The following is a 21,865-nucleotide window of genomic DNA, read 5'->3' as shown; positions in this document are numbered from 1 at the left end:
TATAGCATAATAAACCAGCTGCCACAGAATGTTATGACATCACTTTCCAGCCAGGAATATCCGCAGGCCTTCCCCCATCACAGCACATGCAAAACGTGACAGAGGAGCCAGGGGAAAACCCGAGGAATTTGGTTCCCATTCTGGAAAAGGTGATTCTGACAATGTCGATTTTAGTAGGTGCAGGATAAGATATTATTACAGTCACCTCAAAGGAATGGTAGTGAAAAGGGGCCTGTGACAAATTCTGCTCTGCAAGGGTCTCATTCAAGAGTAATCTTGTAGGTATTCCCTTTGAAGGTAATATTTTGTTTGGATCACACCGGGAGAGAGGCAGTTAAAGCAGCAAAAGATGCCAAAAAGGCCTTATTCTTTGTTTTCTTAGGCGGTAGTGTTAAAGAAGACTAGAGTTTGTTTGTTTCCTGTAGAGGTCCCAGTGGAAGTAGTGGCCCCCAAACCAAGACCAAAGGAAAATTGATTCTTACCTGTTAATTTTCATTCCTGTTGTACCACAGATCAGTCCAGACTGCTGGGTTTTGCCTCCCTGCCAGCAGATGGAGAAGGTATACCGCGAGAAGACAGGTTAACTTCCCCCACCCCTAATCAGACTAGGTTTAAGGAGGGGTGGGGGGGGGGGGAGAAAAGGACCGGACTACCGGTATCCCTCCACCTGCCTTACCGTTCAGGAGCCCCGCGGGGTCACCAACCCCAGCTCTTCACAACCTGCAACCAGGGGGGGGATGGCCCCACTGGGACTGGGACCTGCCTACCTCCCCCCGGGAGGTTTTTTTTTTTAATATAAATTTGCCAACACCCCCTGCCAAGGTGAAGACTGCAGGTTTTGCACCACCTCCATCTACTGGAGACAGAGAAATACTGAGGAGATGCAGGTGGCACACCGGTCTAATAGGGAATGCTCTACAAGTTTTTCTGTCTCCATCTGCTGGAAGGGAGGCAAAAACCAAGCAATCTGGATGATCTGGGTACGTACAGGGAATCACAGCTGCATACTGGACTATCTGAAACCTGTATTGCGGGTAAGGGGGCAGTTTCAAGCCTTCTGTAGAGATCTGAAAATAGTTCAAATCAGACTTGTGTGTTCTGGATGTGGGCCAGCAAAAGAGAGTTTAAGCGCCTTCCACAAACTTTTTTTTTTTTTTTAATCGCCTCGTTTGTTCACAAGGACACAGTAAAGGCTATAGCCTTTCATCTCATCTGCAAGCAATGCAGGGAGGCTGTATCCATTAGTCCCACTTTTGTGGAGTACAGTAGAGATATATCCCAACTAGTACACCTTTACCATGGAGGTATACTGACCATGGAGCCATAGCCTCATCCACTGCATAATGGAACCTATTTCATTGCCGTTTGAAAAAGGAAGCTGAAATTACTGAGGGCCTGTACAGATCGGCAGAAGAGAACAAGGAATTTAGGAATAGTGGGTATCACCTGATAAAGCGAACCTTCCGAGAAGTCCTGCAGAACATTTCAAAAGAGCAAAAGCTGATTCAAGGATAACAAACATGATTCACAACTACACCATAAACTGGAGACAGAAAGGCCAGATACATAATCTCGATTTCATTCTATACTCCTGGAAGGTATTTACGTTTCTTGAAAATATTAGCAGGGAAATGTCTCTCCTGAAGCACAGAATCCTCAAATGAGTCACTTACTCTTGAAAAATAGGAGTTCAGAGTAATAGTTCCATGAAAGATCAGGAAAATATATTTGGGTACTGAATTATTCATGCAGCATCTATGAATTTCATCTTTTTTTTTTTTGTTATTCTAAGAATATATAATTTTTTTTTTTTTTTTTTACTGATCACTTCTAGGTTTAACTGGACCTCTGGAGTGAGGGGAAAGTGATGTTGCTTCTACTTATACTAATTTATTCTACATGGAAAGGACTTTTGGAATTCCTACAGAAATAAAAATACAAATGTAGTCAACAATATCAGTACTTATACAACAGAATGACTCAATCTCGTACAGTATGGACCTGCTCTTAATAAGATCCATCTTCTATATGCACTACTACCTGTTACTAAAGAAACCTGCATAATGAAGAACGGGAACAGAAAATGGAGCAGAGGGCAATGTTTTTATTGTAAAAAAAGTTGTTTAAGAAACACTGCTCCATACCAGATGAGATTACATTAGATAGTATATCAAGTTAACAGGTTTTTACTTACTGTATCGAATGGACTAGGGGACATTCCATGAAATAGATTTAAATCTATTTAGGAAGTATTTTTCCATGTACAATTAAGCAGTGGAATTTGTTGCTGCAGAACATGGTAAAGGCTTGGAGTATAGCAGAGCTTAATAAAAGCTTTGGTTGTTTCTGGAAGACAGGTCCAGAAATAATTCTTGCCAGATAAGACTTAGGTGTCTCCACCTTTATTCATCAAATGGACTTTCCCATTAGGATCTGTGGGATACTTCCAAATGACCTGGACTGGCCACTGTTGGAGAACTGATGCTGGGATTGATGGACCACTAGATCTGATTCAGCATGACATTTACATTCTAAACATATTAACCTTTGACCTCTGTTTTATCATGATGCTGAAAAAGCATTTGTCAATAAGAGACTGAATTTTATGAAATGGTGTCAATGGCAAAGGGCCATCGGCGCCATTTTGTTTACTTGCAGCAGACGGCCCGAGAGCAGGAGAACGGTCCCAGGACCCCCACTGGACCACCAGGCACTTAAAAATTTTGGGGGGTCCGGGGGGGGGGGGGGAATACTAAAGAACTAATTTTAAAGGGTCGGGCTGTGTTTTTGTGTTACTTTTAAGTGCCCTTTCTTCCTGCCCCCCCCCCCCCCCATAATGATAAGAGAACCCACAAAATTAATCGTGGGGTTTCTTATCGCTATCGGGGACCCCCCGATATCTGACGAGATTGAAAATATGGTGATATTTTCAATCGTCAGATAAAAGTTTTACATCCCTAGAATGTATATTTTTAAGACTTGTCATGTTTGTGCGAGGGGTGTAGGATAGCTGAACTAACATCCAGCCATGACCTCTATACAAAAAGGTACTGTTTCACAGAGATCACTTTACTTTCCACAGGATAGAAGTTACATAATTTTTACTTACTTGTTATGTCACAGCCATAAGCTACATGATAGCTGTTCTCCTTGCCCTCCAATCTAACGATTTTCGTTATTGGACATGGGCCACCATCTTGCTCCCTCTGCCATTTGTGGTCATAGCTCCTACATTCTTGATAGCCATCATCATCATTTCTCAGATGACAATCTTCTGTGCTTTCAATTGTCTTAATGTTAAGATCGGCTTCAGAGCCAGGAGCCCGTTTCACAGACTGGTCAGAAAGTTCACTACTATCCTCACATTTTTTCATCGGTTTCTTCTTTTTCTTCTTCTTTTTCTTGTGTCTGTGAAGGTCGGTATCCGAACCGGGAACAGACACGTCTGAATCCTCGTGCCTGAAACGAACACAGAGGTAAGAACAATTAAAAGTGCTACAAATAATAAAGCTATCTTCAAGTCTAAGCAATCTGATGGCTGGAACACGACATTAGTTCCTCTAAAATATGTTCATAAGCTTTTTAATATTTGTATCTTTTTTTTTTTAAATAAACAAAGCACCCCTAAGACAACATTTTTTATACTTACAAAGATTACCATTAGAATAACTTAGCATTACTATTTATCTAATACACAACTAAAATTGGAAGAGCAAAACAAACAGCAGACATCAAAGCCTGATCTTAATTTTATCTTGTTTTCACTTATCAATTAGGACGATAAGACAGGCACTGAGAAGCAGGAAAAGGACTTAGCAGCAATCATTCCAAATGGCTTGCAGTCGTGTAATAAAGAAATAGGGAAAGCTAAGAGTACATTCACATGCATACAGAAAGCCGTCACCAGCAAGAAAACAGAGGTTATGCTGCCCATGAATTGGTCGCTAGCAAGCCCAGGCTTAGATTCAGGTCTCGAGGCAATATCTTTGTAATGACACTAAAGGACGGAAGCCAGAACTGGACCCTCCATTAGATGAATCCATTGGACCTGAGTTCATCTGGCTAAACGCTAAGAAAGGCAGCTTTTTCCTCTGAAAGAGAAATTCAAGGACAAGAAGCCTTGATACAAAGTTGGAGGAGGAAGGCAGAGCAAATATGAGAAAATTCTTTCCTGACGTTGGTAGGTTATTTCAGGCGTCTATCAGCAGGTGTACTGGAAACAGAATTTAAGCTAATTGGGACAGATATAGACAGGGTTGAGTAGGAGATATGGGGAGGGGGCCATTTGAGTGTTGGTTTAAACATGAGTTAAAAAAATCATAGGTCCAAGGTCTCCCAATACAACTAGAAAGCCATCTGTGTCAATGGCTTAATGCAGTATGTTTGTACAGGGTTTCAGCAAGCCAGGAATCGTGGCTGGCTTTCAGTTATCACCAATCTGGCCCAAAAATTGCTGATTTTTTTCAAAACACCTTGTGTATGTCTTTTTATATATATGTTCATGCATGTCAATGGTTCAATTCGTACCCCAAACTTTGTAATGCAGTCAAAAAAATCTAAAATTTTAAATATTATGAAAGTCTTGACACCATTAACTGCATCAGGGGACAGAGTGGTGGTTGACATCGGATAAAACACCTTACACCTTAATGCTACATTGGATTGTATTTTTGCTATATTGTTTCATGTGTAACCAATACAATCATAATTTAAAACAAAGGTGTCCTGGGTCCACATCTTCTAAATTATGAATTTAGCTTGCCTTGGAGTTTGCGGAATATAGGTATTTTTAAATAAATAAAAAAATAAAATAAACTAAACTGACTTGGATAAAGAGCGATAGCCTGCAGGTGATGGTCAAGCTGATATGGCTGACAGCTGGGATCCAGCCTTATCTAGAGTAGTGTAAATAGGAATAACCAGATTGAGAGGGTGGGCCAACTGGATCTCATCCGTCATCTACTACATCACTATGTAGTGTCATTTTATGTAATGAAAACCTGGGCATCCAATTTCAGCTGCATTACTATACAATGTCAAGTTTACAGACTTCAAGGTGTAGTATTACTGTTCAGACAAGAAAGAAATTGGACACCTGTACCGCTACCTTATACCTCTGTATGGGAGTGAGGTACATAATACTCGCCTCTACATCCTGCCTGATTTGAGTTGTGTGCGCGTACGCGGATTACAGTATAGGCACAATTTCTGTAGTAGCCAATACAACTACAGTACAAAATTACATTATGAAGAACAAATGTGTAAGGAGAGGAAAAAGGAAACAGGACCATCAGTACTGGATATTTAACAGTCTAATCTAGCAATGCGAGTATGTACTGTGGTGTTTATTGCTAAAGTAGTTATCAAGGGCTTTGAACAGCACTTTTACCAAATTAAAGTTGGTTGATGTAGGTGTCTCAAAAATTCACACCAGCTCACAATATGAGGAAATCATTACACAAAGGAGCAAATCTGTGCAGCAAAGTAATCACTAAAGTGTGCAAGAAAAGAAGCCTGTGTCGTGCTTACACATTTTGTTTTGCTCTGTTTCCTGAATCCACACAGAGGGGGAAGGATGCAAATCTGGCCACAGGAAACCACACTATCAAGTGGAAGGACTTTTTGGGTACAAGAGGAGGAATCAGCTGGGAGAAAAGGGGGTACCAAAGTGTTACAGGGTCTGTAACAAACCTTACACGAAGGGAAAGGGATGGGGTGGAAATATGATAGGAACAAATATTGAGCAGGCTTCAAAAAAGTATAAGGGGGTGGCATTTTCCACAGAAGGAAAAATGGGTCATGATATGAAATTTAAAAGAAGGCTCAAAAGACACACGAGGAAATACTTTTATTGAGATGGTGGTAACTGCCTGGAAAAGCCCCCCACCCAATGTGGTAACAGCCAGACTGTGAAGCATTTAAGTAAGGGACAGAGAGAATTAGGATAATGAAATAGGGGCCTGGGTGTTGAAGTATGGAAACCTATGAAATGGTAAAAGGACAAATGTGACTTCTAGAGAGTGGTGGTACAGCTGTGTCAAGCTCCCAAAATCTTTGGTACAATTTCAGTAAAAGCTGGAGGGAGGTTTTTATTGAGATTGCATGACCAGCAGGTGGAGTTAGCTTCGGACAAAGGATAAGGTGCAATCTCCTGCAGGCGGTCAAGCCAGTAAGGCTGACATCTTTACCAAGAGCAATGTAGGTGGGCAACTGGGCAGATTAGGCTGTCCAAATGGTCCCTTATTTTGAGACAAGTACTGTTTTCAGAACTTTCAACTGAAAGTTTAAAATAATTAAAAAAAAAAAAAAAAACCAAGAAAAATATTTAGAACAGGGACATCAGAAAGCTTTTTTGGGCAGGGAATTCCCACATCTTTTGTATGCGTAAGTTACTTGTGTTAATTCATCATCATACCCCCAGGTCACCCTTAGATAGTACTGCGTAGACTTGTCAGCACTAGGAAATAAACTAAAGAAAACCGAGCCCAGCACATTTACTCTGTATTAATTCCTATGGAAATAACTGACTTCAAGAGCAGGCAGCTCTCTTACACGTATTCATCATGATCCTGCTGAAAACTACTATTTTATGTTACAGGCATACAGCAAAGTACTGCTAGTGCAGAATTCAGTTGCAAAGGGCAAGACCCCCCTCTACGCTAACAAGAGAAGTCATGTTCCCTTCAAAAGCATTTCATCAGTTCAAACCCTTCCTTTCTAACACCCATCAGCCATGGCCATGTACTTGCCTGTTATCCTTCTCTCTCTGTTTGTCTTTGGACTTCTTTTTCTTCTTTGACTTTTTATGCCTTTTCACTCTTTGCTCCTCCAAAGGTTCTTCTTGGAAGCTCTTTCTACGTTTCTTGTCCACATCACTGTCGCTGTCTTCGGAGCTGCTGTTACATTTTCTCTTCCGTTCCTTCAAGCTTCCATAAGGGTGGCAGTAGGTCTCCGAGTTACAGTGCTTTACTTCAGAAATGAAGGATGGCTTTTCGTGATCGTGCTTTTCTGAGTACCAGGCAAGAGAGGAAGCCTGATGCAGCTCCAGATTTGGATTGCTGCAAGGATACCTTCCTTTCTCTCTAGGTATTGGCTCATGCATCCATCTGTTCTTATAATGATAATCCTTATAGGGTCTGTTGGCGTACGAGGGGTTTCCCGGCTTTTCGTAGTCTCTGTCACCATAGGGCAACCTTCTCTCTCTGCCTCCATGAGAAGGGTAATAATCATTATAATACCTGCAGTTGTCCCATCGTCTATGCTTATCTTGGTAGTATCGCTCCCTGCTCCACGATCTCTCCCTTTTAGAATGGTAATACTTACTCCTACTTCTGGATCTAGCCCTATAATGGCTATATTTCACAGATGCCCTGCCATTATCTGGACTACTTCTTTCATTGTGATAAGGCCTGTACTTATTTCCATTCCAATACTCCTGCCTGTATCTATCATGCTTGGTCCTCTCCTCACTGTAAGAGCACCTCTTTTTATAACAGCCATCACCGAGTTTGTTTCTATGCTGTCTCTCTTTTTCTTTGCTTTCACAGCAACCACTTTCACTAAGGTATTTCTTCTCTACGTTTTTGGGGTCAGCGTTTTTTTCCTGGACTGGGGAAGGACTCCTGCTCCTCTGCCTATCTTTTTGTTCCTGTCTCTGATCGCTACTAATGTCATCTTTGCCTTTAGAATGCTGCTCCTCCAACTCCTTGGCCTGCTCAGCAGCAGGATATTCGTTAACAAGAGGTGTAGCTGCAAAATTCTGAGCTACGTCCCTTGCTTCTTTACCGTTTCCTGCCGAAGGAGAAGAAACGTTTTTAGAACCGCAGTCGCCCTCAGACGTTTTCGAGGGGCTTAGAGTTAATCTCTCTGCGTACTCGTGCACAGATCCTTTGATGTTTTGAGAGCTCTCTTCCAAGACCCCCTTTACTTCTTCAGGTTGTCTCGATTGAGCAATGGTGCAAGTCTTAGTGTCATACTGCTTTGAGAGGCGTTCTTCACCCTCAAGACTTGCTTGCTTGCTATTATGTTGGCCACCGATAGCAGAAGGCCTGCTGTCAATTTTTGTTACATCATTTGCAGCTGTGATGTGTTCTTTGGTAGACTGGATTTCGGGAATCAGTGAGGTCGAGGTCACCTTTATTGGGCATTTAGGGCTGCTGGGAGTGACTCTTCCAGACTTTTCATAAGAATTGTCACTGACAAAGCTTTCAGTGTCCATGTCATTTTCAGAATTTTCCTGTTCAGTTCCATTTACACTGCACAAAAAGAAAAATGATCATTTTATTACTTCTTAATAGCACATTTATACAGTGTTTTTGTTCACAGCACTGCATACCGCTTAACAAGAGACATATTCAAAGAAACTGGAGGGGTTTTGTTGTACCATTACTAGTCAGAAAAGAATGTATGTGAACCTTACCTAGAATGTAGCAGAGAGTACTAGTAGCCATATCAGTCCTGAAGATAAATCAACTTGCAAAAACCAGTTATCTTCTGACCCCTACCCCCCATCTCCCTGAAAATAAAATACTAAAATACTTTGAACACACTGAACTGTCATACATCATGTGCTAAATTGATTTTCTGGGAGGTCTGAAAAATCATGGATTACAATACTTGCATGCTGTTTTAGCTCGGTAGCATAACTTCCCAGTAACTTTAAAGCTTTTAACAACATAGAAACAAATTCAAGTTTCTCTGTTTTTAAACTGCACAACACACTCACCTTCTTTCTTCCGATAAAGCTTTCAATTTGTTATGCTTGAAAGATTCTAGTATTCGGTCCTCGGGGACAGGTGGCAGGGCAGCAGCCATTACCTATAATCACAACACAACAAAAGTATTTATTATAGAGACTTTGCTGCAACTCTCTTCTGGATTTGGGGCTCAGATAGTGTGGTAAGGTAATAACTTAGCGCAAGGGGACCAGCTGAACTTCTGCTTGAATTCTATTAGTGAAAGAATGAAAAATAACCCCACATTCCGAAAATAACTATTTATATTAAGAACATGTCAGCGTGCAAGTCTACAGTATTGCACAATTTTGTTTATAAGGGGGCCCATAATTATTTCTATCCCTGAATTCCACATAATTAATAGACTATTCCTCTAGACAATCTTTTTTATTAAATTATTTTTTGCATTGCCCAGTTTCTGCTCCAGATGCATTATGGCAACATATTTGGCAGTTAAAATGGTGACTGGCTATCTTTGGTGATGTGACTTCCTACTAACTCAGCAAGGTTCCCAAGGCTAGGAGCAATAACTGACTCCCATGAAGGGAAAGGTTCTCTGGAACCTTGTTTATAGAAGAGCAGAATCCTAGCCACCAAGGTGCGTCTACAACTGAGGCATTTTAAATACAGAACACTTACTTGTCCATGCAATCCATTCGTTTTAGACAAGGGATTTTCAGCAGATTTTGCAGGCTTGGCTTGGCAATCGGGATCAGTGAATTTCAGTCCATTTACTTTAAGATCGTCGTCCATACTAATAGCACCGTTGACAACAATGTTATCTGGCAGCTCTTCATGCTGGGGAACCTTGTCATCAGAATCTTGACAAGTAGAACAAGAGTTCTGTAATGTACCAACTCCATTTCCAGTCAAAATTCCATTACAAGATTTAGAATGGCCATTTTCTTTACCTAATCCCTTCGACTCCTCATCAGATTCTTCTGAAGACTCTGCGACGTAAGGGACTAAAACATTAGGATTTAGTTTTGACTTGCCATTCATCATTGGCTTAGAACATGATTCACTGGGAGTCATTTGCTTAGCAAATTTAGTAGCCACTGTAGTAGCAGATGCATTTGAGGTAGACTGTATTGCAGAGGAATTAGTAACAGTAGATGAAGGAACTGGTTTGCTTAGAGTCTCCAAGGGACCATTGTGAAGACTGGGTTGTGACTGACCTTGGCGAGCAGGTAATTTGTTGTTGTGAATACTGATCGTAATTTTCTGCTTTTTAGGAGGCTCGGGAATTATTGCAGGTCTGTTGATTGGCCAGTTTTGAAGGGAAGATGTTGACGGTGGAGCTGAAGTTGGCCTGGTCACAGAAGAGCTACTAGCACTGGCCACAGAACTGCTAGGAGTTTCTTTCAGTGCTCCAGCTCCATTTAAATGATTAGTGTTCTGCAAATCAAAAATAGGTTCAGTTTCAGCATGGGATCAATATGGACAGCACCTGCAATTCCAAAGACTAACACTAAAATCATGTATAAATAGTGGAAATCATCGCTGAGCAGTTCCAGAAACAAATGCAGTGCGTAGAACTGCAGAAGAGGAAGGCACACCCTTGAGTAGAAAGTTAGTTTACTACTAAGGATACATTAGAACCTTAAATTATTTGACATATCTTATTTTTTTCAGTCAAAGTAAACAGGGGCTCATTTGGGAGTATCTCTTGCTTCCATGTAGGTGGACTAACTCCTGCTTGGGGTTTCTGCTCCTTTGGACAGCTGTGGTAGAGAATGGCCCAGCATGGGGGGGGGGGGTCCTTAACATTGCTCTATGCGGACAGCTGCTTGTTAGCTCAATCACACACCTCAACCAGCGCTCCAGGGAGCTTTAGCATTTCTAACCACTGGTTGAAGGCATGTCAGCATACTGCCTAAGTCAGTCATAACGCAGGGGGTGGGGGGAAACCCTCCTTCAGCTCCTAGAACACAGTTTCAACACAAACTCGTTTTACGTGGTATAAGCTCACCTTCATCATGTGAGGAGGAAGCTGTGGCCCGATAAAGGCAGAAGGAGCTTGCTTACTATTCATCACCCGCTGACCGATTATAGGCCGAGGAGAGGACTGTCCTGGTGTATGAATGGAATGACTATGTTCTCCTCCATTTTTCATATCATGGGATCTAAAGAAATGACAGCGAAGATAATAAAAAAAAAAAAAAGCAGAGAATATGAGAAGTGTTACTATTAGGCATTTACTGTTTATAATATCTGCATATGCTTGGTAAGCTCAGTCACAGCTTCCAAAGTGTACAGTTTTTGTACTTTTTGAAAATTTCAATAAATAGATTTAAACATAAAATAAAAACTAAGAGGAAATCATACAACAGAAATATGAAGGCATTTCAATACTCTGACAGTACCTGATATAAAACAGAACATAAGCTTGCTGATTAAGCACTGATCTAATGTCACTGTTAGACACAATGGAATCATTCATCTGGTACCACTGACCATTACTAGCCTGCAAGGGAAGAAAAAAAAAAAGAAGAGAGAAGCAATTAAAGATCACCACCAGCAGCATCAGCTAAAGAGCAGCAAAAGGTGCAATCCTTTGTAATATGGCGCAGCGTGCCTTAGACTGTTGGATCCAAAAGAAGCAGCTTGCTAAATTTAAAGTTATTAAAAACAACTGGCATGGGTCAAATGTTTGATAGCTCTGCACGTAGCCCCATGTGCTTTAGGGCAATCAGAGATCCCGGCTATTTCAGGGGAAGGACAGATGATTTTTCCTGTATCACACACACACAAATGCTGCCTCAGTTTTTCATGTTTAGAAAGAAGCCTTTTATTTATTACCTTGCTTCTGATAAAGCACTCACTCCTCCCCCTTTCTGATACGTTTGTCAGGTATAGTTTGCTTTTCTTCGCCCCTCATCCTAAGCACATTTGTATATTTTTGTCCAACTATTCCAGCATATTAGAACCATTTTAAAAATCATGTTTATTCCAACCCTCACACAGAAGGAGGACAGGATTACGACTATTATACATTAAAGAGTCAGGACACAGGGAGGTACTCAAGGGGAGATGTTTGGAACCTGGCTCTTCCTTCTCGCCGCGATGCCAGTGGTGTCTGAGGTCATCTAACCATGCCAATTTGCTTACAGAAGACCTCGGGCTTGCGGCACAACATGGTACCTAGGTCTCATCTCAGGCTGCAACACTGGCAGTATCCGATGTTAGCTAACCGTGCCACTTTACCTATGTAAGACTTTGGGCTGCTGGCGCGCTGCCAAAGCTGTTCACCTAATGGGTACAGCCCTTGACACAGAAACTGAAGATCTTGGGTCCATGAGTACAGAGTCCGTGTCTTCTTTTTTTAACTGTTTCCTTCTCAATGGTTTATGGGGGAAGAGGAGGAAGAGTGCAGCCAGGATCCATCCATCTGGGACGACTCTAGGTTTCCTCAGCCCGAGGGTTACATGTTTCATTTAGCTATAGGTATTGTTTCAGGGACTATTCACTGCTTTGGAGGATTCATCTACAACATTGAACCCCGATATACGTGCTCCTCCCACGGTAATGACTATGGGTACAAGCAGTCCCAGGGTAATGCCCAGTGTCCAAATGATGGGCATTTCTGAAGATGAGAACGTGCTCGTTAGTTTGGAATCTATAACAGATTAATCAAGGATGTACCGATGTGAATTTATGGGTGACAGACCAGCCTCAATTACACTAGAGACTTTGTGAAGCTCTAACTAGTAGAATTGAAACCATCTTATCTACTATGGGTGAAATTCAGACAAAGATCAACTCCCAAAAATAGCTTACTCGAGAGCATGCAGCTAATTTGGAGCCACGCTGTAAGGGTTTATAAAATAGTGATACTACGTTGATTCAAGATAAATTACATTTGCTTCGTAAAACTGAAGTCCTTGAGAAATATTCTAGAAGACTGATCTTGCATTTTTTGAACTTTCCAAATTCATCTATGCTTGCTCCTCTAGAGATGCTGAAGCTTTATGCTGGATTTTTGAAGGTTCCAGCTGAGTCAATCCCTAACTCTAAAGTTTACCTTATATCTGGAGGGACTGAAGCAGCCTGGGTGGATGCGGATGTGGTCAGCCTTCCTACAGAATTCTCAGGATAAGATATGCTCATTACTTTTGTATTAGAACTGGATAAAGGTTTGCTTGATGGTCTTCTGCCTTAGAAGTAATTTGTTTCTTGGTTCAAAAACTGCAATTTTTCCAGCTGTAGCATGAGATACTCAACTAAGGCGAAAGTTATTTTTGTCTAAAAAGCACAGAGTGTTGGCTCTTGTGGCCACCTTTGATCTACAGTTTCCATGTAGAATCTTGATTAGGTAAAATGTTACATATATGTTTTAAAACCCTAATTTACTTGAAGGTTTTCTTAGTAACAGGGACTGGCCTGCGACAAGCTCTCCCCAAAATCTTAACATCTGAACACATAATCAAGAGCATTGGAATAAATATATAAATGTCAGCTACATTTGTTTACTGCGTTTCCCCGTCTCCCCCTCACCTATACTGTGGTTTAGCGATGGATGCTGCTCGATCATTTTTCTTATGTAATTCCAGATGTGTAAATATCAAGTTATCTTGATTATTTTGTTTTTGAATTCAATAAAATTAAGAAAAAAAAAAGGCGGGATACCATAAAAGGTTTACATAAAGTCCTAATGAACTAATTGAGGCTTGTAGGTGTCACTGAAGGGAAAATGATCTTTGAAATTGGTAACTAGATACAAGATAAACAAGCAGCTTAAAACACATACTATGCATGGAATTAGCAGAAGCCCAAGACTCCAGAGCCAGATCTTCAAAAGACCTACGCACCTAACTTAAAAGTAGATGTGGGTGCCTTAAAAGTGGGCACAGCCAGGGCGGGGGGGGAATGAAGAGGCGCATAATACAGATTTCTATCTCTGAGCACCAAACTAAGGCACCTACATGTAGGAGAGAATCTCTCTCCTACGTGTCAGCCTTCTGTCAATATGGGGCTCATACTTCACAGACTGCTCGCTCCCATTCCCACTGGTCTGACAAGCTACAGAATCTTAATGTTTCACGTCTGTCAATACAGGACTACATTTCTGTCTCAGAACCTACCTTTATGTAACAGTAATAGTGCCCAGCATGACAACTGAAACCAGTATGGACCAGGACAGCATAGAGCACATAAATAATTGGCTCCCCATTAGGCTGAGACATATATGGACGAATATCCAGATATTCTGGATATTTCACTTCCTAGAGACACAGGAGAAAGAAAAAAAATACAGCGCTACAGAATTCGGATATGACATTATAGCAGGAAACACAACTTTTGCCGAAACTAAAATATCAGCATTATAGTTTTGTACATTTGTTGTATATTGGTAGTCAAGTTTAACTGTGCATCATTTGTGATGGAATTTCTTTGTGGCACCCTGCAAGGAAAATTATATTTTAATGATTTGGCAAGTAAAATATAAATGCACTAGGGCTCAAAGCAAACAGGTTTCATATGTCTATCTATGTTGCCTCAATCCTCTCATATTTAATAGACACCTTTGTTTTCAGTTTTTATTTTATTTTTCCCAGGAATTTATCAGAATTTATTAGAATGAACAAAAATGTGAGACAATTAAGAAAAGAAAAAAAAAAAAAAAAAGGACTCTTCCACTGCTTTTCTCCCATTTTTGTTATAAGTACTGATAAATCCCAGGGAAAAAAAATATATAATAAAACCTGAAAACAAAGATTCCTACACATTCTGACACTATATCCTCAAAACCAAGAGTTAATATTTGCTAGGGACATTGATGACCTCTCTGGTTCACAGACTGAGAAACTTACTTGCAAAATCCCAATCTGTATTTAAAGAACTATACGCTCCTTTTCCCCCTACTAGAACATACAAGAGTCAAAATTATCTTACAATATAAGAAGAACATAAGAACATGCCATACTGGGTCAGACCAAGGGTCCATCAAGCCCAGCATCCTGTTTCCAACAGTGGCCAGTCCAGGCCTTAAGAACCTGGCAAGTACCCAAAAACTAAGTCTATTCCATGTTACTGTTGCTAGTAATAGCAGTGGCTATTTTCTAAGTCAACTTAATAGCAGGTAATGGACTTCTCCTCCAAGAACTTATCCAATCCTTTTTTAAACCCAGCTATACTAACTGCACTAACCACATCCTCTGGCAACAAATTCCAGAGTTTAATTGTGCATTGAGTAAAAAAGAACTTTCTCCGATTAGTTTTAAATGTGCCCCATGCTAACTTCATGGAGTGGCCCCTAGTCTTTCTAGTATCCGAAAGAGTAAATAACCGATTCACATCTACCCATTCTAGACATCTCATAATTTTAAATATTTAAATCTATAACTATTGTTCTGAATGAATATATGTACCAAGAAGATAAAGCTCAAACATTCAGACATTTGATCATTACCTTTGTAATCTTCCCACCACTGAAATTTGCAAATCTTTTCAGAGATAAGGTGAGTACGTTAGAAGAGCGATGGATGGTAAATCTTTTTGAAGCAGGAACCATCTTTTTACATCTTTAAAAATAGAAGACAGTGATTCAATTGTACTAAAGCAATATGCACATTTTTCACTTAACCAATTTTGCGGGTTAGCACCAACCTGTAATTCTATATATGTACATTCTAGAAGTTCCCTTTTTGTTTTTTATATAACCATATAAATTGGTATAAAATTTACAAATTATATGCTTTCAGTTACTAGTAATTTGCTGTGAAAAATGCAAAACACTGCTATGCAAAAATCAGGCTTCAACACACTTTATTACCAAAGGAACAGGAGATTAGTAAGAGTATGCAAATGAAATAAAAATGCAGTTTTTAAGAACTTACTTGCTGCATTTATAAGCATTTTCCCCATCTAATTGTTCAGGTTTCACAAACTGCTCAAGAGCCTTATTTACACTCTGTGCTGTCTATAAAAACAAACAAGGAGAGAGAGATCTGTGAGTTGTCAGAGACCTATAAATAGTAATACAATATAAACCAACTTTTTCCACAATTCTGAGCCATTTCTGACTCTCTCCTGCTCCCACAGGGATGGATCAAGGGTTCTGCCGACATGTGCTAATCATCAAATTACAGACAAAAACACCCCCACAGCACTTGTATGCATTCTCCTAAAGAAGCAGCTCCAGCCTACCATTCAGATCAGCTAGCTTGAATGTTGCTTTCAATGAAAAACAAAACACACACACACCACCATTACAATATTACGTATGGTGTTAGCACATCACAAGTCCATAACCTGGTCTCTGACATTTTCATAATATAAACTACAGGTTAACAGATATGGTTCAAAACTAGGATTGTTTCTCAATAAAATTAGAAATTACAAAAAAAAAAAAAACCCTCCCAAAAACTAGGAAGCCTGTAAACAAGTTGATAAATCTAAATCTCATTAAGCTTAAGAAGGGTTATTGTAAAGAAGTCTGTGCTTACAGGGCGCAATTTCTAAAATCCCTGGTTCACGGAGATGGAGTGGCCATGTTTTAGATATTACAGATGAACTGGAAAGGCTGGCATAGACTTTCAGTTTTTGGCTCTCACTTGTGTTGCTCAAAGAAACCTACAATCCTGAAGGCCCACTTCAACAGAGCGTGGACATCTTGTTATGCGAGGTATCAGAAGGCCAACACTGCTGTAAAATCTCCAGTTCCTGGATATTTTAGGACTCCAAATGCTTTCACAGAAATATTAATATCCCTTCCTCCAAACTCACTGCATAGTTACAGGAACAAATGCTGAGGGCTGAGGGGCTTATTTACATGTATTTTTTTTTAAATATATGTATGCCACTGCATCCAAGGTTCTTAGCGGCTTACAGTAAAAGCATAAATACATTAAAAGCTAACAAGGCCAACAACGCTGACTGATGTCTGCTTATCTAGCAGCAAATATAATTAGGCTTCAATGCCCTGGGCTCCAGTGCATCCATAAACAAAACAGTCAACATACAATAGCTGCTTCACAACATCAATGGTTTAATCTACAGAAACTCTAAGCTGGCGTTGGTTTACTTCTAAGGCTTCCCGCTTGCATTCAGTTATAAAAGTGGTTCTCCCTCACCGCTCTTTGTTCAGTTCATGGGCTCAGATGGACCACAGATGTCCATCAGCTTTGGAATTCTCTATCCACACAAACTGCTGCTCACTATGGACAGCATCGGATTTCAGAAGTATATTTTTTTTAATCTTGCTGGCAAATGTAATATTTCTTCTTTAGCATTCATGGGTATGTCATTACTTTCTTTTTAGAAATAACAAAAGAATAATAAAATAACAAAGACTACAAATCACTGCCATTAAATGTGGAAATTAAGTACATAAGTGTGGGAAATATGCCAACCGTTCACCTTTATTTCAACCGGAATATCAAGGTAAGGATCAAATGTGTCAGAAACGCCTTTGCAGTTCAAACATTTTACTGCAATGAAAAAAACAAAACAAAACGTATAGTGTTAGTTTTCAACTATAAACAAAGTTTTCAACTATAAACAAACAGTCAAATACAAACAGCTTCAAAAAAAGAAACTTTATATCAGAGTTCCCCAAACTATTTGTGTGGAGAGCAACACAGCACATTTCAAGTCACTAAGAGGGCTGGGGATTCTCCTCTGAGTTTGATGACTATATACCCTGTTCCCCCTCTGCCTCCCTGTTTAGTTTTTGGGTCCTGTCCCTGGCTGCAGTTGCATGGAGGTGGTAGTGGGAGCAGTGGGTCTTACTTTTTATTTTTGCTCTGACCTGGGCCCGCAGCCACTTCTCCTTGCAGCAGTGGGAGTTGGTATGCGCTGCTACGTGACCTCGACCCAAAGAAAGCAACCTGCCTCCTCAGTATCAGTCTGAGTTTGCATTTGCTTGTGACCCTCAATGTTAGAGGGGGGAGGATGAGGGAATCTAAGCAAGGCCAGGAACCTTGCTGCGTTTGCCTCAGCGATGTAGCGTAGTAAAACTTGATGTGCGGGCCAGAAAAATGAGCTGTGTGGGACGGATTCAGCCCACAGGCTGCAGTTTGACTCCCTGCTTTATATGGAGAAATTACTACTTACCTGATACATTTCCTTTCCTTTAGTGATGAGAAGGTCAATCCTCACGAGTGGGTTATGCACCTCTGACAGCAGATGGAAACGGAGCAAAAGCTAATGTAATGGCTATATAGTCCTGCCCTGACATCAGCCTGCCAGTATTCTCTGGAAAAGACAAACTGTCGACAAACCTGATTAAACTTGAACATTATTAGCAACAGGCAACCATTTGTGTTTCTCAACCAGCTGGAACATTGGCGTTCAGCCAAAAGAAGGAACATATCTAGCAAACTAAGAGCAGGAATCATATTCTGCACTGCTCGCCCTAAGGTGGCTAACCACAAAATCCAAATCCAGAAGCAGAGGACGGGTCTAGGATTGACCTACCCATCACTAATGGAAAGGAAATTATCAGGTAAATAGTCATTTCTCCTTCCTTAGCATTCGGGTAGGTCAATCCCAACCAGTGGGATGTACAAAAGCTAATCCTGAAAAGGGCAGGAGGCTGCCTGGCCCAGTTAAAACTGCTGGCACAAAAGCAGCATCCTCTCTAGTCCTAACATCCAAGCGTTAATGCTTGGAGAAGATATGCAAAGATGGATCATGCCGCTGCTCGGCAAATTTTGGCAGGCGACAAACGAAGCTTCGCCCACGATACCGCCTGAGCCCTTGTGGAATGCGATCTTATCTGCTTCGGTAAGGCAAACTCATCAGCCACACAGGCTGCCGTAATGACATCCTTAACCCAGTGGGCAATCATTGCCCGCATCGCAGGTGCTCCCTGCTTACCTCCACCATGGAGCACAAACAGGTGATCAGACTTCTGAACAGTCTCTTAGTCGCCTCCAAGCAGCTCAGTTAATGATGCTTGATGTTCAAGGAATGCAAAAGATGGTACTCCGCTTCATCTCTGTTCCTGCCCAAGGCAAGCAGAGAAATGGACTGATTCAAATGAAAGTCTCAAACCACTTTGGGCAAAAAGGAAGGCACAGTCCGAAGCTAAACCGTACCTGAAGTCACACAAAGAAAAGGCTCATGACAGGAAAGAGTCTGCAGCAGAGACCTGACGAGCCGAACAGATTTCTATCAGGAAGACAGACTTCAAGGTAAGCAGCTGCAAGGAAAAAGTACACAACGGTCGAAAAGTCGGACCTGCCAAGAACTCAAGGACTAAATTAAGATCTCACAAAGGAGCCAGAAGCTGCAACGGAGGCGGAAGATGTTTAACTCCCCGCAAGAAACAGGACATGTCCAGATGGGAAGACAAAGGCCCTCCCATTGACTCTTCCCCGTATCAAGTCAGTGCTGCAACTTGAACCTTCAAGGTACTAAGGGCAAAACCCTTAAGCAAGCCACCCTGAAAAAACTCCAAAATCAAAGGAATATCCACCTTGAGCGGTTGAGTACCTAGCTCAGAACACCAGACCTCAAAAGACCCTCCAAACTTTAATGTAAGCTAGAGAAGTAGAAAATTTCCAGGCCCGAAGAAGAGTGGAAATTACAGAAGGCAAATAACCATGCTTCAACAGTCGAGCCCTTTCAATGGCCAAACATTGAAGATTGAGGGGCCCTACCTCCAAAGCCCGTATCCTTTTGAGGACAGAGGGGGCAAAAGCATTCAGATCTGCAGAAGAGACGGGATCTCTGGGAAGAACCTCCTCTATGAGGCAAAAAACACCTGGGAAGTCCAGGAAACTTACTTCTTATCCTCTGGCAAAATGCATAACACTATTTACTTGCCATTTTTCCAATTCACTGCCAAACAAAAGTGAGCCTTTGAAAGGCAACTTAGGCAGATCGGACTTTGAAATAGTATCTGCAGACCAGTTGCGCAGCTACAGCTGTCGCCTGGCCGCAATAACTGAAGCAGCTCCTCTGGTAGCTGTGTGTACCAAGTCACAGCCTGCTTCAGCCAAGGCAGCAGCCCCTGGTTCTACCATAGGTCCTAAATTGGACCTAATGCCACCAGACTCTTGACAAAGCTGCAAGGTAGCCTGAGCTCCCAAGGCGCAAGAAGAAGCAATTGCAAGTTCATGGTCACTGCTTCAAAGGCTTGCTTCAGGATAGTCTCAATCCTCCTAACCTGAGCATCCTTCAGAGCTACTCCTCCCTCTACCGGGATGGTGGTACGTTTTGTGACAACACATCAAAAGCATCCACCTTAGGGAAATGCAACTGCTCTCTGGCCTGTGGATCCAAGGGGTATAAGCCCACTAAGGTGCGTCTTCCTTTAAAGGATGTTTCTGGTGCATTCCGTCCCAGACCAATCAATTCCTGGATTGTCTCCAAGAGGGGAAAGAAACAAGAAGCCTCACGCAGGGTGACCAAAATAGGATCTTTCTTCTGCATCCCCAAGGAGTTAGGCTCAGCCACTCAGAGGGTCTTCAGGGTTTGAGATATCAGAGCCGGCAACTCAACTCTCTGAAACAATCATACAAGATTTCTATATGGCTCGAAATCTGGGGGAACATACCCTTCCTCACCAGGAGAGCCTCCACCGTAGTCATCGGTATTATCCTGATCCACCTGCATTTGAGCTCTGTCAGATCGCACTGCGCTACAGCACTTGACCGTGGAGACAGGCGGAGGAGCACTCGGAGTGCCAGGACCTACCTTAGTAGGAATCGCTGCTTCAGCAGTCTGGCTCTGCAGAAATATCTGCAATTCCTGGAAGAATTCCATCCAGGAAAAGGAATTCCACCCAGGAAAAGGAGGCCAGGTCCATTCCAGGCCCAAACAATGTCCTGTGAGCCAATGTCCCCTGGGGACTCAACCCGCAGACCAATCAAAGGAGGAGACAGCCTTGCAGCGTCTCCCTCGGTCCCACTCCCCTCAGACTGAGGAGACTGACCATTGTCAGCAAAACCGTGAGTCAAATTTCCCCTGAACATCCAGGCAATGCCGACACAGGCTTAAGGCTGAATGACTCTGATGTGGCAGGCAGCACAGATAGCTAGATTTCTTCACCATGGGGGCCATGCTAAAAGCGCACAGCCCGATGAAGGCTCGTGACTAGCTTTCCCACGCGTGCAAGCACGCCTAATATGAACACACAAAAATTGTGTGTCCAAGCGCACACACACCTAGGCCTCTCGTCCCACTAGACACTCAGGACAGACGCCTAAACTGGGCGCACAAGATGTATGTCCAAAAAGAAGAACGCCCAACTGCATGCACAAATGAGAATGGGCACACACCTAGACGCACAAGCGCACGCCGACAATCTGCAGCAAAAACAAAAAGAGAGCACACAAAAATATGCAGCCTACCGCATGCCAAAATGAGAGAAGCCTAGAAGCAAGGCCTAGCCAAATGGCTGCTCAACCCACCATGCCTGCACTTTCTCCTCACCTCACAGAACTCCCCACAGACATGAGCAGGACAGCCGAATGCTTTTTTTTGTTGTTGTTTTTAAATTAAAATTTTTTATCTGAGCTCAGCCCTCCCTAGCTGAGAGCAGAACAGATTCTGGCTATGGTGGGGGGGGGAGGGCTAAAGCCTTCACTGCTGAGCTTCTCTTGGCCTGCAACTGCCAATTGGAATTTGGGTCCACACCACTCAAGGTTACTGGACTGAGGAACTGCACAGTATCACCTCAGAAGGCAAGCTGTGCTACACTGACATCTCCTTTCCAACTTTTTTTTTTCCTCCTCACAGGCAATCTCCAGAAGGGAAATGCATGTCCACCATCTGCTGGAGACGGAGAATACTGATGGGCTGATGTGGGATGGGAGCATATAGCTATGACGTCAGCTTTTCCTCAGTCTCCATCCACTCCTTGGGATTGACCTACCTGAATGCCAAGGAACTTCTTGTTCAACATTCCCAGCTACGCACATAAAAAAAAAAAAAAAAAAAAAAAAAAAAGATTCTACATAGCATGGTAGAAACTTTACCTCTAGATCTTAGATAACCTCCAAATATTTGATAGATGAGTGTGGTAGCTTGGGTATGTCTGTCCAACCTGGAAAGAAATTAATTACCTTAAAAAGTAATTCAAACTGGCAGAAAACATGCAAGGTAATTTCAGTATTATAGAAATCAGTCAAATGAAACTTCCAAGTTAAAAAGAAACTCAGACAGGCATGATAAAGCAG

General features: G+C 41.8%; 1 protein-coding gene across 4 annotated transcripts in view; it reads right to left on the bottom strand.

Annotated features, from left to right (window-relative positions):
• The window catches only part of USP42 (ubiquitin specific peptidase 42), a 58,688-nt gene that overhangs the window by 4,434 nt on the left and 32,389 nt on the right, over positions 1-21,865 (bottom strand). For 3 of the 4 annotated variants that reach the window (XM_029577675.1, XM_029577674.1, XM_029577678.1), the window contains 11 exons: positions 21,665-21,732; positions 17,097-17,167; positions 15,575-15,657; positions 15,148-15,259; positions 13,820-13,960; positions 11,102-11,202; positions 10,708-10,861; positions 9,375-10,133; positions 8,726-8,817; positions 6,750-8,255; positions 3,110-3,459 (listed from right to left, as the gene is read on the bottom strand). In XM_029577675.1, coding sequence (XP_029433535.1) covers positions 3,110-3,459; positions 6,750-8,255; positions 8,726-8,817; positions 9,375-10,133; positions 10,708-10,861; positions 11,102-11,202; positions 13,820-13,960; positions 15,148-15,259; positions 15,575-15,657; positions 17,097-17,167; positions 21,665-21,732 — 3,437 coding nt within the window. The remainder of the gene's footprint in view (positions 1-3,109; positions 3,460-6,749; positions 8,256-8,725; positions 8,818-9,374; positions 10,134-10,707; positions 10,862-11,101; positions 11,203-13,819; positions 13,961-15,147; positions 15,260-15,574; positions 15,658-17,096; positions 17,168-21,664; positions 21,733-21,865) is intronic. The other variant, XM_029577677.1, reaches the window with a different exon arrangement.

Source organism: Rhinatrema bivittatum, chromosome 14, assembly GCF_901001135.1.
Source record: "Rhinatrema bivittatum chromosome 14, aRhiBiv1.1, whole genome shotgun sequence".
Classification (NCBI taxonomy): Eukaryota; Metazoa; Chordata; class Amphibia; order Gymnophiona; family Rhinatrematidae; genus Rhinatrema; species Rhinatrema bivittatum.
Note: the sequence above shows the minus strand (reverse complement) of the source record. Positions and strands in the feature narration are given on the sequence as shown.